Raw genomic sequence first — 17384 nt, 5'->3', positions numbered from 1 at the left:
AGGACTCTTGCTGTGCAAAGAAGGTGTGAGCATTAGATAAAGTTGACCCATGATGTGCAAAATGTGTCAAAGCAATCGAGAAAAACTCTAATATATCACCATATAGTATTCATATGTATAGGCTACTCAAATAGAAAACAAGACACAATTCTTTACTGTAACAACAAATAATATTTTTACAGTACAGTATTTGGACTCAAAATGTGCAGTCCACTGGACATCACAGCAAGCTGTGGATGAAAACGTGACAGAAAATAGAAACGGAACAAAAGTATTAGGCTGCATCCTGCCTTTCATCCCTGGCTGGCCACAGGACCTCATTCACGTCACAGGCGATGTTCTCCCTGGCCAAGCAGCGGGGGAAGAATCTCCTACACCTTGACAGGCCTCAGCAGTGACATCACCACATGCGTCCTCCATGGCCTGCAGCAGTGGGATCCGTGTCTGAGGATTTGGGTTGAGGAATTGGGTTGAGGAAGGGAGAGTATGGAGGGAGATATAGGACATCAACTTCTGGATGGACCCTGAACCACTCACGGACCAGAGCAGCCTGATGGAAACTGACATTGTCCCAGATAACAACGAACCTGACCACCTCTGTTTCCTCCATCTGGTCTGGCTGGACAATGATATTGTAGAGCTGGTCCAGGAATGCTAGAAGAAGTGCAGTGTTGTAGGGGCCAAGGGTGGCATGGTGATGGAGGACGCCGTGGTGATTGATGGCAGCACACGATGTGATGTTCCCTCCACGTTGGCCAGGGACCTCTGTGATGGCATACTGGCCGATGATATTCCTCCCTCGGCGCCTTCTTTTTACAAGGTTGAACCCCGCTTCATCAATGAATATGAATTCAATGGCAGATTGCATATTGCACAACAGCCTTTGGAGTTTAGAAATGTGATTGACTGTGTCTTCTGTGTGAACAGCAAGAGAGGGAATTCAGGAAGAGTGTGCAGGATATTGGGAATTGTGTGTAGTGTTGTGAGAAATGTGTGGTATGGAATGGGAATTTGAGTCTAGAGCAGTAAATGTGCTTGGAGTTCAGCAGGATTGGTTCAGCCACCTGAAACATGAGTTTCAGGTTGTGCACATTGTGTCTGATGTTCCAATAAATGTGTTTAAACAATTGTGAAAAACTGTAAATATGATACATAAGGCAACATGTTGTTAAACAGAGGAGTTGGTGGTCGACTTAGTGACTGAATGGTACCCAGCTCCTGTGGCTAGGAAAGAAAACTTGTTTGAATGTACTGGGACTTAGCATTAGGCTAATACATCCTAAGGCAAACAGCAAACTGCATCGGAGCAAAGTTGTGCTTTCATGTTACATTAGGACGGAGGAGGCTTTCTCCTGGCATTCCATAAAAACAAACGACACTTGTTAAATTTTCCTGTGCTGTCTATTTTTCTTATTATTGCATAGTCTGAGTTTAATTTTCTTGGACATCCACTCCTGTGAAGAAAGGCAGCTGCCTAGAAGTTTTTCCACTTGTGAACAATCTTTTTTACTATATTATGCTGAATTCCACTTTGTTTGGAAATGGTTTTATACTCCTTTCCAGACTGCTTTTATAATCCTTTTCCAGATTAATGTGAAGGCTAAAAGTGCTTTTTTGACCGTGTACTGTATTTCTCATAAAGCTTTGGGTTATAACACACATATGAATACAACATGATTGAAGCATTGTCTTTAATAAACACCAAGCAAAGTGAGCATTTTCAAGTAAAAGGAGTACTGATAAAGAGGATCATATGCACCCCAAGATTTAACACATTTTATTGGATTAAGAAACTATATGAGGTCCTGAATGCACATATCTTTCTATATAATCAGATATAACCATTTTAAAAAAAAATGTCTGTACCATGTTTGAAAATTCTATTGTGTCATGTCAGGTATATAACTCCTACATTCAGAGAGGGACATATCTGGGGAATGCGACTCCCCTGCAGGATTCCTGGCTGGAGAATATTCAGAACATGATCCCTCCTAAATTGAAGAGCCTGAGCCCAAAACTGGAGCTGCTGGTTCATGACGTCAAGGAGGACTACTTGCTCAACATCAAGAGAACAATCTGTATTCATTATTTTACATTTAAATTAAGTTGATCAGATATTGGCTTACGACATATGAGAAAAAGTTTAGCATTTTTAAAGCCAAATATACATGTGATTGAAAACACTGCTAAATGTCAACATGCTCATTGAAATTGCATTTCATTTCCAAATTCACATAACCAATTTTATGAAAATGTAATAAGTCTTTTAATGTGTTTTATACTTTATCTCAGTGATGCACCCAGGGCACACTGAGCAGGACAGAGTTAAAGATCGGCCCTCTCACAGAGTTGAGTAAGTACAAAAACATGTTTGCCATGTGAGGAATAAGCAGTTTTACTTTTACATGCTGTATGTTGAGTCTGTATGGGTTTTGTGACACGGTCTTTCAGAGACTTTGTGTCCTTTGACTGGAAGAATTACACAATTCTCACACAATAGCTCAATATGCATGTTAAATTTAGGGAAAAAGTATTTTCTTATCAGTGCTATGTTCTCTTTTGATTTCAGAATGGAAATAGTGCCAAAACCATGGAACAAATCGTTTATCCAAGCACTAAAGAGAATGAGAGAGAAGCTTCACCGTTTCAACCCCACTATGCAGCAAGTGATGTACCGCTGGCATGCCTTTTACAAGTATGTGTGCTGTGATGCTTATTCAAATCAACTTTTACTTCCTTTAATTTGTGTCTTCAAATTAAAGTTAGGAATTTCTGGATGACAATAGCTGCCACCTTCTGGCACCCCAGTACCAGTTTATAGAACTTTTTTTTTATCCCCGATTTTTTTCCCATTTTTATCACCCTGTGTCCTAAGTCAGTCCTGGGGATTACTCACCCTCTGCCAACCCTGGGAAGGCCCCACACTGAGCTCAGGTCTCCTTCTTAACCTGAGGAGTCAGCAGGCCACTTCTTTTCACCTGACAGGGTGGGGCTTCTCTGGCCGGATCACGTTATTCCGGCCAGATCCTCCCCACCCCATCTGGTGCCCCGGTTGGCCATAGGGGGCATGTATAGCCCAGGACTGTTGCATTTTTTTGTGAGGGTAGCTCACATTAGCTACCCAAGGGAACACAGGGAGAACATGCAAACTCCACACAGAAAGGCCCTTTCTCCAACCCCACTCAGGGGGTGGGTGCTGAAGTCATGGGGGAAGTAAACATGCCCTCAGCACCCACAGCATCCCCGGCAAGAATTGAACCCAAGTTTAATTTTTTTTTTAATTCTTAAATTTTATTTACAGTGTACTCACAATATAGCCACACCTACATGGCGAGGAGATAGTGCCTGAATGGGACAAATAGTTTTCAGGGTTAGAAAGTGTATACAATTGCTAACCCTACCTTTAACTGTCTACCATTAATTGGATTCAAAACACATACTATATAAATAAAGAATAACTGTATGTGTAATACTCACATACACATGGAGTTATGTGAAAAAGAAATCACCCTTCTTTCAATCATAATATTTTCTAATTTAGGATACAGTTTAAGGATCGTATGATCCTTACCAGATCCTAATAATGCAACCTCAGATGAACATTAGCACATTAAATGTTAAACTGGGCCATTCTCCATTTAACAAATAACTAAGCATACATTTGTAGGTAGTGTTTGTTAAAACAATGTGGAAGCTTGAACCTTCCCTAATAGTGAAGACCATGTGTAGCAAACTGGTTGCTGCTTATCAAATATATTTTATTCACTAATCAAATGTGAGCATCTGCATAAAAGCAACATATTTGGAGGTTTGCTGGAATGGAGCCTTCATGCATGTATTAACACAATGCCAACAAATAAATACATCAGCAATGAGCTTTAAAGTAACTGTTACAGTCAGTCAGTCTCAGAAAGGATATAAGGACATTTTTAAACAATTTGGAGTCCACGAAAAGTGGACTAAAGTGATATATATTATTCGCAAGTGGAAATGATTTAAGACTGATGCCAATTGCACCAAGAGTGGACATGCACAAGTACTGCCCAAAAGAGACTGCACAAAAATCACTGTGCTACATCCCAGACTCTGCATCTCAGTAAACATTGTAAATGTTAAAGTTCTGGACATAACATTTAAAAAAAAAATAGGGAAAACAAAAAAAAACAATGGCTTCGGCTTGCAGAGCTGCATCTGAAATAAGAAAAAGAAAGAAAGAAACAAAAATAAAACCCCCACCCACACTTGGTGAAAAACAAGCACAACAATAAAAACACCTAATACCAGTTGTCATAGTAATAGTGGATAGGTGACAATTTGGCCATGTCTAAGTCACAGGATCAGTGTTGCCTTACAGTCATTTAGTTGACCGTAAACTCATCTGTATACCAAAATATTTTAGTGTCAAATGCCTGGCATTCTGTTCGACAGGTAAACCTTGGCCAGCCTTGGGTCATGCAGCGGTGCAATGATTCCAAGCACACCAGAAAACCACAGACTGGCTGTAAAAGAAACGATTAAAGATTTTGCAGTTTAGTCCAAACAAAAGTCCAGACTTCAGCCCTGTTGAAATGTTGTTTCAGGACTGTAAAAGAACTATGGTTCGACGGGCTATTGACTCATGCCACATTTTTCCAAATTTGGCTCCTGCATATGTTCAATGTTTTCATGACTATAAATAATACTCAGGTACTAGTCAGAAGCCTTCCGTGTGCAGAGTAGAAATGAGTTAGTGACCCATATACTTGTTGGATATGGTAGTTACTGCATATTGATATATTGAAATACTAACGTAATGCTGTGATGACAGTCGGAAAAAAACATTCTTGCCTGAAATGAAAGTTTTGAGAGATTGTAGTCCTACTTAATTACATTGATTATGCCATACAACTGTGGTGTTGAAGATACACATTTGCTCCATGATCTCACCCTTCTGAATAACCTGCTTGCAGAGATCTCCGTCTGATAGATATAGAGGAGTTCCTCAGCAGAAAGGAGTCCATTGAGCTCTCTGAATTTCAGCAGATTGTCACTCAGCATGTTGAAAAGGCCAAGGGCGTCCTCCTGAAAAGGTAAGTCTGCATTATCACTTTACACCAACATGCAGAAAATCAAAAATAAGTCACATGCAAGGATTCAGAGAACGGATATGTTGAGAAACAGGGACTTCAAATCATTTCATATCATTTCATATGTAAAGACCACTATCACCACCTAAATACATAAGTTACATTTGTTAAACAAGCCAGTTTATTGTTGTAAAGTAAGTGTTGCAGTATTATAAAGTCACAGATATATTACATCAGCAAAGCTTCCCCTAAGTTTTTTTTTACTCTGGAGAGTTGGTGTTACATTCATCTTAAAAAAATCTTAACATGGGTGGCCTTTGATGTTCTATTTCGTTCCTCGTACTCTACTCTGCAGTAGCATAGATGCTTGTTTACCACTTGCATTGTAAGAAAGCGCAGTGTGCATACCTGTTTGTGTAGTCGGACTTTCGTGGACCATCACAACAAAAATGCAGAACTGAGTTGCCTCTGCTTCTTTTAGTAAGTTGGTAGCTAGCAGTCACTGAGATAACAAAGCCATTATGGCGCAGATGGTAGTTGGTAATTTTCTATGGTACAGTTTGACTGTTTGGTCTATAGTTTCTTCTTAGTCATGACTTTGTTTTCTGTGTCAGTTGGATTCCTGAAGTGCATCGCATTTACTACCAGGGACACATGCGCAAACTGATACCCTCATCCAGCAACACGGCCAAAGTGGAATCATTCTTCAACTGTGCAGCTGCACTGATGACCCTGCAGCTTCAGAATCTTGCTTTTGACTCACTGCAGGGCTATACAGAGCTCCTTTCTCAAGCCATGGTAGGAGAAAATTAAAAATATTTCAGGCCAAGATAGTTTCATAAATAAAACAAAAAAGATTGTGAAAAACTGGTGGTCTAACTTTTTTTTTTGTTGCTATTTCGATTTACTATCCACTGTTTAGTGTTCAGACAGTGCTGGAGGGCACCCATGCTTTGTTTTGCACCTGATCTTAGAGGAAAATGAGATCAGGTTTGAGCCAGACCTTAAAAAGTATGAGGAAGCCTTCTTGGATGTCTATGAGGTCATGCTCAGATCTATCAGCATGGTACCTCGTGTGGAAACTGAACTGTACCCTGCGTCGGTAAGAACACTGTGTTTGGTCCGTGTCAGTTATTATTTGAACTGTTGCATATTTCAAAGTCTCTTTAGCTAATCATAAAATTACATCTATGACCTGCTGTTATCCCTGAAAGTCACATTTTACCTTCAGCCTTAGTTTTTCCCCAACTTAATGTCTTCTTAGCCAGGAACCCAACTTGAAAAGAACCTTAAGCCCATCATCCTTCCTGAGATCCTTCAGGCCCAGAAGGAGGAAGTGTGCAAGGTTTTCTGGGCTGAGTGTGTCAGGCCCAAGAAGTATGTCCACGAATATGACAAATATATCACACTGGTATCCAGGCAGGCAGAGAAAGATGTTGAGCACTTCCTCAGTGAACAGCATTCCTTCCAGGATATCATGGTAGAGGTGTCACACTACCAGGAGCTTGCTGACCAGATCCAGGATGGAGTGTGCCAGGGAAGTAATGACCAGATTCCAATTGCTGATATTTTAGTAGTTTCTAAAGCTCCTTTCAATAACTTCTTCCTACAGCGATTTACCGTTCAGAATAATTCCTCATAAGTAAAACTTTTAAAATTACTGCAATGGATTATTGGAAAAAAAAGTGTGCTCTATTGTCAATTTGTGTTATTGGTTAATATTTGTCACTTTAGGTGGTACAGCTTGGCATGTTTGAGGTCCAGTCCCATAAACTTGTCGACTCTCTTGTGAAGCATGCTCAGGAGCTCCAACAAAAACTGGCCACAAGGATTTTCCAGAACCATCAGGAAATCAACAAGACGTCAGTCAATTTTTGCTTCATTTCCCAAGACAGCATTCTCACTGTTATTTTCTGCACAACACAAATCGTGTACGTCAGCCCAATTAATTCATAGCTGACAAGTATTAATCACAATTTCAGTTTGACAGTCCTATGGAGCTAGAACAGTCTCATAATTCACAAATGCACAGGACAAGTTTTAAAAATGCACAGACCGATTTACAAATGCACAGAACAATTCACACGTGCGTAGGACAAGATACACAAATGTATTTTTGATGCGCACACAAATATAACCTGATTTACAAATGCACAGTACAATTCACACGTGCATAGGACAAGATATACAAATGTATTTTTGATGCACACACAAATATAACCTGATTTACAAAAGTTTTTTTGTCTGTGAGCTGCGCTGGATTTGCGTGTGACTTTTGAGACTTCCCTGACGTGACTCGACCCACAAATACGTTTTTTTTTTTAACACAGAAGGATCTGCAACCAATCAGATATCTTCCTTTGTTTCAGCCAATCATAAGAGCGCACCCCACGTGGGGGACGCAGAGCAGTGGATAAAACACGACTTACTCGTAAACCAATCAGATTAAAGGGACTGATACACCTGCTGTTTGAGCTGCGTTAGCGCCGTTCGCTTAGAAAAATGATTAATATTTCGAGTTGGTGGAGTAAAGATAAATAAACAGCAACAGGAAATAAAAGATAAATAAACAGGTTGGAGAGGAGATCACTGCTCTGCTTTTCTTGTGATCTCAGTAAAGAAAACAGCGCGATCAGAAATGGTTTGTCGGGCTGTTCAACCAGAGCCGTCGGGAGACTGGAGAATTAGCCGACGCAGCAACTGATGATGAGAAACAGCGGAGATATTTATGTATTTGCTCCGATTGGTTTGACTACGTGTTACATGGGATTGTCCCGCTGATTCATCTCAGAACCAGACGGACCGCAGCAGAGAGCTGGCTGCGCTACCTGACCGGGACGAGCTGCAGCGGCCAGTGGGAGCAGCACGCGCATGTCAGGAGATTAATTTACCAAAATATCTGGAGTAAAGTCGGTATCAGTCGACTGATAACCAAAGAACCTCTGTATCCAGCTCAGATGTTTGATGATCGGTGGACTAAACCCCCGACCAGAACCATCCCCGCTGCCCGGGACCAGCGCCACTCGCGGCCAAAGCCAGAACGCGACCTGCAGCAATATTCACCCCCGTCAACAGGCTCGTTCTCCAGAAAGACACCTGTAGTTCAAATACAGAAATATCTCTGCTGTTTCTCATCATCAGTTGCTGCATCGGCAGGACTTGGAGTGCAGTTTCCTGACGGCTCTGGTTGAACGCCCCGACAAGCTATCTCCGATCACGCTGTTTTCTTTACCGGGATCACAAGAAAATCAGAACAGTGATCTCCTCTCCATCCTGTTTATTTATCTTTTATTTCCTGTTGCTTTTTATTTATCTTTACTCCACCAACTCCAAATATTAATCACTTTTCTAACAGCGTTAACGCAGCTCAAACAGCAGGTGTATCCGCCCCTTTAATCTGATTGATTGGTTGCAGATCCTTCTGTGTTAAAAAAAAAACGTATTTGTGGATCGAGTCACATCAGGGGAGTCTCAAAAGTCACACGCAAATCCAGCGCAGCTCACAGACAAAAAAAACGTTTGTAAATCAGGTTATATTTGTGTGTGCATCAAAAATACATTTGTACAGTATATCTTGTCCTACGCACGTGTGAATTGTTCTGTGCATGTTTGAAACGGTGTGTGCATTTGTAAATCTTGTCCTGTGCATTTGTGAATTATGAGACTGTTCTAGCTCCATACAGTCCGGCTACAATAACCACAAGGAGACTTCAGTATTTAAATTTAAGTTGACTATTGTATGACAGGTGAAGTAGTTTCCTCTTTGGTTTCAGACGGAGTTCAATCTTGCTTACATAGACCTGAAATAATGATGCTCTCTCCCTCACAGGCTCTGTAAAGAGTTCAAGATGATTTCAGAGAGGGCACTGAAAACACCAGCCAATACTCAGGAACTGATGGAGTTAAAGGTGATTTTTCAAAGTCCATACATTTTGTCCTACAGATAACGGCTACCTCCTAACCGCAAATACTTTCCGACTGCATTTCATTTTTAACATACAGTCAGTTAATCTTTAATTTACAGTTTTGAAGCTGTGGTTTGTGGGGCTTTTTCTAATTGGTCCTTTGACTGACCTAAAATTGATGCTTGATTTCAGACGCAGGAGGAGGCAGCATTGTCTTCTTTTTTTTTTTTTTTGGAAATAATGTTTCCACATAAATTAAGTGTTTTTTCAGTGTGTCCACTGATGTCTTGTGTTCCCATCCAGGCCGACATTAAAAAGGTGGTGAATGTGGAGATCCCTCTGTTGGAGAAAAGATTGGCAGACTCCAATAAACAATTGTGCACCCTGATGGACTTTGTCACCCTCTCATCAGAGGACATGGAGCTAAATACACAGACCATTCAGTGGTTTAAACGTATGCCGTCCATCTTTGAGAAACACCAACAAATAGTTCTTGAAAAGGAAAAGCAATACCAGACTGGCCTCAAGGTCTGTGGTTGATATATATATATATGTATTGTTTCTATAGAAATGTTGGTCCATATGGCTTTCAAACCATATAGTTTTCAAATGTAATATATTAAATGAAGGTTAATCGATTCTTTAAAAGTAAAATCTGTTCTGCACTCATTCCAGATATGCCGTGAGCGCTTTATGGAAGAGCTGGAAAGCTACACCGTACAACAGAAGGAGTTTCCTGGTTTTAGTGAACCGCAGGATCTCAGCACGTACCTGAAGAAAGCGCAGGCCCTAAATACAAAACTCGAATTAGCCAGGCAAAAGGTGGGTCTTCACTATAACTAAAGATCCAGGAGGAAGCAGGGGGAACAAAATCATTTTTAGCAATATCTCTGATGTATAGCATCTGTGTGAGGTTATTAGGCCAATATAACATCAAAAATGCTTCTTAAGTAAAAGGTATATAATAACTGTAGCAGATGATTGCATTGTATTTGAAGGTAAATATACAGTACCGTATGTACGTTCACATGTATAACCCCTAGAGGGCAACATTGGACATGAAATGGATTGCATGAAGTTGAAATTTTTGTCTCCTTGTTTGTTTTGTGTCATTTGTATAATGGCCCACATCTAAGTAATTTCATTGTTTGTATTTATTTATTAATTTATTTCTTCCTTCTGCTCTTCCTTCCATTTTTCCCTCCACGCTGGAAAGATTGAATGTTTCAATCTGGAAGAGGAGGCCTATGGCTGGCCTATTTCCCATTATCCGCAACATAAACAGATCCAGAACACGTTGGCTCCATTCCTTAACCTCTATGAGACGTCTACTAATTTCCTGAAACAATATGAGCAGTGGCTCCATGGGCCGCTTTCTGGTGTCATCCCAGACAAGGTACAAACTGTCTATTTTCTTTTATATAAAATAGACTAGCTACTGACATTGTTAGAATAAAAACATTCAATTCTATAGATCTCCTCAAGTTTACCATCACCCCTTATTTTTCTGTCACACATGTTTTAATTTTAACAGTTTACTAGAGCTCTTTTTTACCATAATTCTTCATCCAGACCATATTTGAAAGTTATCAGCCTTTTCTTTTAACACACTGAGAGACTTTATACTTTCTTCATCAAGTAGAAGCAGTTATTACGACTGCTGCAACTTTCAATGTTTCCTCTGTGAGTGCTATAACTACCTCCAGCAGAATGACTGCTTCTACTACACTATGTTGTATTACTGTGTCTACTTCAAACACGTATTGCATTCAGGAAAGTACTCAACGGAGCAGCCCAACCCCTCTGTTCCTAGTAGCTCCCCTTAAAGACCATACAGTAGTAACTGTTTAGGACGCCATAGCAACCACCACTGGAATCACAAAGCAACTCACTAGCAACTATCCACAACACAGTGGCAACCACTTGGTTCTGTCAGAACAAACAGATTTAGCACAATAGCAAATGCTTTACAACCATTCTAAGCAACCAAACACGGACTCTAAACAGCTTTACAGCTCCTGCCTGTCTTATTTATTTTAGATAGATTCCCTTTTATCTCTATATCCCTTTGTATATCAAGCTGTTTTGTCTTTTATCTGCAGGAGTTATGTCTATTTTTGTCCATCAATCTGATAATTCCTAATTTTCATTTCAGTGTTCCCTTTTATTTATAAATACATCCGTCTTTGATATATTTCTCACTACTTACCCCTTAAAAACTCGTCATCAGCCAGGTTAAAGCAATACAAGTAGAGGGCTTTCAAGCAGCCGCAAAAGTGTAATATGATACATCTCAGCAAAAGAGTAGAAATTACACAAAAGATTTTAAAATCAGTTTTTGTATAGTAGTACAATATTATAGTTTTGTAATTCCTAACTTATTCTGCTTTTCATTAAAAAAAGAGCCATTCAACATCTACTTCTAATCTTGTATACTACTTTGTGTAAGTAGATATCAAATTATCTCTTCAGTTGTTGTAATGAAAGACTCCACCCATGTAGGTGGACACTGATGTTGGCAATTACTGGCGCACCCTATACAAGCTAAAGAAAGCTTTCCGTGAGGTACCCAACGCCCTGAAAATAGTTACCACAATAAAGGCTAAAGTGGGGGATTTCAAGAAACACATTCCTATGGTCCAGGTAAGACTCAGCAAAAGATATGGAGCAGTGACTTTTTTACATTTTGAAATGTCTTCCTGTGAAAACTACCTTTTTTTTTCTGCTACTAATTATTTTTACGCAGATATTCTGTAACCCTGGGTTGCGTCCACGCCACTGGGATGCCATGTCGGAGCTGGCTGGCATTTCTATATACCCAGGCGATGAGAATGCATGCGTGTCTCACTTTCTGTCCATGAATCTGGAAACGTATCAGAGCAGCTTTGAGGGCATCAGTGAGACGGCCGGCAAAGAGAACTCATTAGAAAAGGCCATGGAGAAAATGACCAGTGAGTGGGATCATGTAGAGTTTAACCTTGTGGCCTATCGAGAAACTGGCACCACCATCCTGTCATCTGTGGAAGATGTGCAGCTTCTGCTGGATGATCATATTGTGAAGACACAAACCATGAAGAGCTCGCCCTTCATCAAGCCCTTTGAGGAGGAAATACGGTAAGATACAAGAGGAGCTGCTTTAGAGCCATATCAGTCAGTATTGTTGAAAATGTACCTCTGTGACCTCTAAATTTCTTTGTGGGAATTGAAAGATTATTATTGAAATGAACTGGATTAAATTGAACTGAATTCAAAACACTTCTCTGATGTTCACAAATAGATAATAACATCCATTAACAAACTCTACTGGCAACCATTTCTGTACTTGAATTGGTTGCTCAGTTTTTAAGAGGATCTCAGTGACATTTTGAAAAATTCCATTCAAATATATTCAAATCAAAAGACTATAAAATGTCCTTATCATGATTTGTATAAATAGAAGGAAGACATGCCAAAAGCGTAACTACTGTCTTGATTAGAAATACACAGCTAATAGAGTTATTGTCAATATCCATAGGGAATGGGAGGGCAAATTGCTGCTTCTTCAAGAGATCCTGGATGAATGGTTAAAGGTGCAGTCCACTTGGCTCTACCTGGAGCCCATATTCACTTCCCCAGACATCAAGGTTCAGATGCCTGAGGAGGAATCCCATTTCTCAAAGGTTGATAAAACATGGCGAGACATCATGAAAAAAGTTTCCTTGGTAAGTTCTTAGATTTTCTTTTTTTTTTTGTTGATCCACAGCTGTGGAAAAATATGTTCTTAAATATCTTTCTTTGGTACACCAGTAAGCTATCGCTTTACTCAGTATCATCTGCTTTTCAGATATGATGACTGTGTTCAATAAGATATAGAATAACATTTGCATCTAAACAAAGAATTTAGAAAAAAATGTTAGATATGAGAATTTAGATATGAGACCAAGGTGGAATTTCGCATAATGCACCACGCAACGTTTGGTAACACATGCCTCATGGCAACTGTCAACGGCGGTGGTGGAAGACTGATAATTTGGACTTACAGACAGAAGAGCTGGTCACGTTGTAATAATTGAGTCAACCATAAACTCTTCTGTATACCAAAGTATTTATATGTGAGGTCATCTGTCCGACAGCTAAAGCTATTGGTAAAAATTGGCTCCTACAACAGGAGAATGAAGCAAGCATATTCAAAACTTACAATACAAAGAAAGTGAAAAGAGAAAAGGTGCTAACCACTATTATGCCCAAACCTTTAAACTCAGGTGAAATGCTTTGGGGCTGAAAGAGAGCTGTACATAAACTGTACTCTCTAACACTGTTGAGATGAATGGGTCAAACTCCCTTCACAAGAGTTTAAAAGACTGATAACATACACAAGTATTTCAAGTAGCCGGCACCAAAAGTGGTTTTACGAACTATTGAATCATGGAATGTAACTGTCTACAGTTTGGCTTAGTTTTGTTCGGGAAGTAAACCTGGTGAAGCTGTTCTTTTTTGTTTTTCTTTTTTAATCATGTTCTTACACACTTCCTGGCCAAAACAAGTCACCACCTGGACTTAGCAAATAAATAAGAAACTTCCACTGGGAAAGTACTGCTGTAATTAGAGTTAATGTTTTAGTCAGCAATGCGTATTTAGCCTTAACTGATGTAGTGAGGAGTTTCTTAGTGGTTAAACAACTGTTTCATTTCCTGTAGTTGTCAAAATGATGTTACTTTGTTTCTGGAGGACCAAATTATTGGTATCCATCAAGCAAACAAAGGAACTAAGGGGACTGGTGAAACCACTAAAAGTGGGTAAAGACCCTTCCAAGATATTATTAAAAACTGAAAACATAATAGTGAACCATCTTCTTCCTGAAAGAAATATGGTCTGAAAAAAAAGAATGATCATAATAAAACATTTTATGGAATCTGATAAAAGAAAATCAACAGTAGAACTGAATATTTAATATTGAACATAAAAGCATATCCACATATACAATGCAAAGAGAATTCTACATTGTGTTACATTTGAAGCCTTTAAAAAAGATGCCTACTGTATGAGTAAAGCTAATAAAAAAAGGCATTGGTTTACTAAGGAACATGAAGATTGGACTCTGGAACAAAGAACAAATGTTACGTATGATTTCAGATTTATCCTGTCCTAGAGGGATGAGTGCATCAGGTTAAAAAGGGCATTGGATGAAGTCATGCACCATCATGCCTATAGTGCCTACCATTGAAGCATGTAGGGGTATTATTATTATGATCTGGTGTTAGTTCAGTTGGTCAGGTCTGGGTTTGGAAACATTATGTGCCAAAAAATAAGGACAGTTTTTTTTGTTGTTGTTTCATAAAGGCAGTGTACATAAAACCTTCAAATTGAATGAAGGTGTTATTTCTTTTTCGTATGCAAGTAAGAAAGCCAACAATGTGTGAAAGTATAATGGAAGAAAGCAGGAACTAAAGACAGAAGCAGTTCAAAAAAGAAGTCTTATTTAGACAAAGGGAAAGAGAGACGAGTGAATCAGTCATAAAAGAGAAAGTAAGACAAAACAACTCAACGACAAAGAACGAGAGTGTTGCACCAGCATCTTCAAAGAGTTTCCAAAGGGTAATTGGCGTCCTCAGTAGACCTGAAATGAGACACATCAATTTCAGGCAGTGTCCTCCAGAAAGCCCAGCCTGACTGCACCATCAAATAGAAATTATGGATTTTGTCTGGAAGGGCCATGGGTATATGAAGCCACAAAGAAAATGAGGTCACCAAGGAACAGGGAGCTTTCACAGAGAGACGTGCATACATACTGCCTCCTCTAATGTGAGCTGCATGTACTCTTACTGAGCTTGTTAGGCACAAATGGTTGTGCGTTGCATCGACACTTCTATTTGTGTTCATCCACTTGTGGTAAAATGTCATGTTTTTTCTGATGATATTTGTTGATGAAATGGAGTTGTTGCGATGAACTAGCAACATGTCCAGGGTGTAACCCCTACCTTTCGCCTGCAATGAGCTGTGATAGGCTCCAGCAGACCCCCGCGACCTTGAATAGGATTACGCGTGCATAGAAAACGGGTGGATTAATAAATAAGTGGAGTTGTTTGAGAGTGTTACTAAGGTTTAAATATGTTGCATTTTGGTCACCACATGGTTTTCATTTTTACATATAAAGTCAAATTGTTTATCTCTTTATCAAAAGCATGTCTGGAATAAATGTTAGATTCCTTCCTGGCGTCCTTAGTAAAAATCAGCTCATAATTATGTGACTTATTTGCAAAAACTGACTGCACACCTGTCCTAGAAACTAAATTGGAAAGTTAAAAACTAGACCGTTTAACTGGTGGAACTATATAATTGGGCCGATCATTCACCATTTTTTTTAATGAACAACATTGGCTGACACATGAGAATATCTAACTGATTAACAGGCCCTGTGTTGTTGAATATGACACTTCCCCTTGGGTCTTACTGGTGCAACCCAAAGTATTTCTATTAATTTTTCGGGGAGGGAGAAGAATCTCTTCATTTCCTGGGGGAAAATGGTTGAATTGTTGGATAAGAAAGGAAAATCACCCCTAAATAGCAGACCAAAAAAAAAGAATCTGCATCATAAATCCAGTAGGCTATCCGCTGTCCTTATTTTCTAAAACAATGTGTAGCCATCAGCCATGGAAATAACGATATTGGTTATCCTCTAATAAAGACGCAAAGTAGACACAAAGTTTATCTTTCAAATGCTGCAAAAGCTAAAGCAACCACACATTTATGTTTCTCCCCTGAATGTAGAGACACTCTAAGTTATCATCCTGTTTGTTCCTAATTTATAATGATTTAAAAAATCTTTTGTCTTATATATGAGCTTATGGTGATGAATCATTATTTTTAGATTTACAGGTTCACAAACAAACTATGATTTGCACGATGAGCTCAGAATTCCAATCCCAATATTTTATAAACTGTTTAATGCTGATGATTCTAGTTCCCTATACTGTGAAGGCCAGTTATGGGAAAAACACCCCTCTGCAGTGCACAGGCTTGTACTGCATCAAAAGCTGACAAACAGCACATCTCTACGCTTCATCCATGGCATTGATCAGCAGTGCATGAAATTAGAATCAGCTCCACTACATACACAGAGCAATGTGAGCAGAAAGGCCAGCCACTCTCTTACCCACAAATAACACCAAAGTGTGACAATGCTTTTGCGGGCTGTTGTCATCAGACCAGCCACTGGGAGCTGCTCAAGATTCACTGATCTTCCAGTGCCTTACATCCTTCACAGCCTCCTACGCCTTTTAAAAAAAACAGCCTGTTCAAATGTGTTGTGCGAATGCTATTGTATGCATAGTTGCAAATAAAAACAGGGCAAGATCTTTTGAAAACATTTATTTTGCTGATCCTTTTTCCTTTAAACTATAACGTATGCCACAGTTATCCTCTCTAATGAGCAGAGGAATGTAAAAACAATTCACCTTAAAGCTCATAGAGAACATGATGGACATGTTGTTTACAAAAATACTGATGTATTCACCCAGTAATAACACAATAATAGTCAGTGGAAGAGTTGCTCCCTTGGTATTATATTCACACTAACGCAGATGCATATAGTATGTAAGATGTACTTTAAATATGCAAAAACTCTTTTGTCCCAGATATGTGTGTCTATAAAGAGTAAAGAGAAATGTTGTCATTACTTTACAGTTTTTTTCTGTGCACACATTATAGATCTGCTATATCAACTGTGAACATTTTCTGTCATCCACTGAATCCATCTTTTTGGTGCATAAAATCTGCATTATCACACATAATACTGTGTTATCCATTCAGTGCACTCATGAATAGCTTCCCGCTGGCACAGTGAATATAAAATTAGACCTATTACAATGTCATCTTAAAGAATGGGCCAAACTCACAAGTATGATGAAATGTAAATGTAAAAATATAGTCACTCTTTATCAGGCACACCTAACAGGAATAATTTTATGTCCTCTGAAATACAAACAAATCAGACATTTTCCTCCATATGTAATTTTCTGTGCTTTAAACTTGGTTGTTGAAACATCACCTTTTGAATCATCAGTCTACTATAATTATTGGCTGATTAAAAGAAAAAAAGACTATCTTTAGCAGCTTCAGCTTTTCACCTTACTTGTATTTATGGTGATGGAAATCATATGGACACTTGAATGATGATTGTATTACTGAGAAGATTAAACAGATGCTGCATTTCTATCTTTTTATTGATTTATTTATCCATTCATTTATTTATTGCAATTCACAGGTTTTCAGTTTTAAAAACCAAAATTCGTTTTTGGCATTTTCCTTTTTTGACATTTGAAAGTTTGGAATTTTATCTCCATGTTTGTCACCTTGACTATATCAGATACATTTTTTCCTCCTCCTTGCATTTTATTTCACTCCATTCATAAGCCTACAACGAGGCTTCATTTCT

The 17384-nt window shown here is 39.0% G+C and overlaps 1 protein-coding gene across 1 annotated transcript in view; it reads left to right on the top strand.

Moving 5' to 3' along the window:
• The window catches only part of dnah7 (dynein, axonemal, heavy chain 7), an 86632-nt gene that overhangs the window by 4350 nt on the left and 64898 nt on the right, over window positions 1–17384 (top strand). The window contains exons 2-16 of the mRNA XM_061722930.1: window positions 1898–2078; window positions 2293–2353; window positions 2570–2695; window positions 4950–5069; window positions 5681–5864; window positions 5989–6168; window positions 6331–6594; window positions 6801–6928; window positions 8896–8974; window positions 9275–9499; window positions 9647–9793; window positions 10188–10367; window positions 11474–11614; window positions 11718–12085; window positions 12486–12672. Coding sequence (XP_061578914.1) covers window positions 1898–2078; window positions 2293–2353; window positions 2570–2695; window positions 4950–5069; window positions 5681–5864; window positions 5989–6168; window positions 6331–6594; window positions 6801–6928; window positions 8896–8974; window positions 9275–9499; window positions 9647–9793; window positions 10188–10367; window positions 11474–11614; window positions 11718–12085; window positions 12486–12672 — 2571 coding nt within the window. The remainder of the gene's footprint in view (window positions 1–1897; window positions 2079–2292; window positions 2354–2569; window positions 2696–4949; window positions 5070–5680; window positions 5865–5988; window positions 6169–6330; window positions 6595–6800; window positions 6929–8895; window positions 8975–9274; window positions 9500–9646; window positions 9794–10187; window positions 10368–11473; window positions 11615–11717; window positions 12086–12485; window positions 12673–17384) is intronic.

This window comes from Cololabis saira, chromosome 6, assembly GCF_033807715.1.
Source record: "Cololabis saira isolate AMF1-May2022 chromosome 6, fColSai1.1, whole genome shotgun sequence".
Classification (NCBI taxonomy): Eukaryota; Metazoa; Chordata; class Actinopteri; order Beloniformes; family Belonidae; genus Cololabis; species Cololabis saira.
Note: the sequence above shows the minus strand (reverse complement) of the source record. Positions and strands in the feature narration are given on the sequence as shown.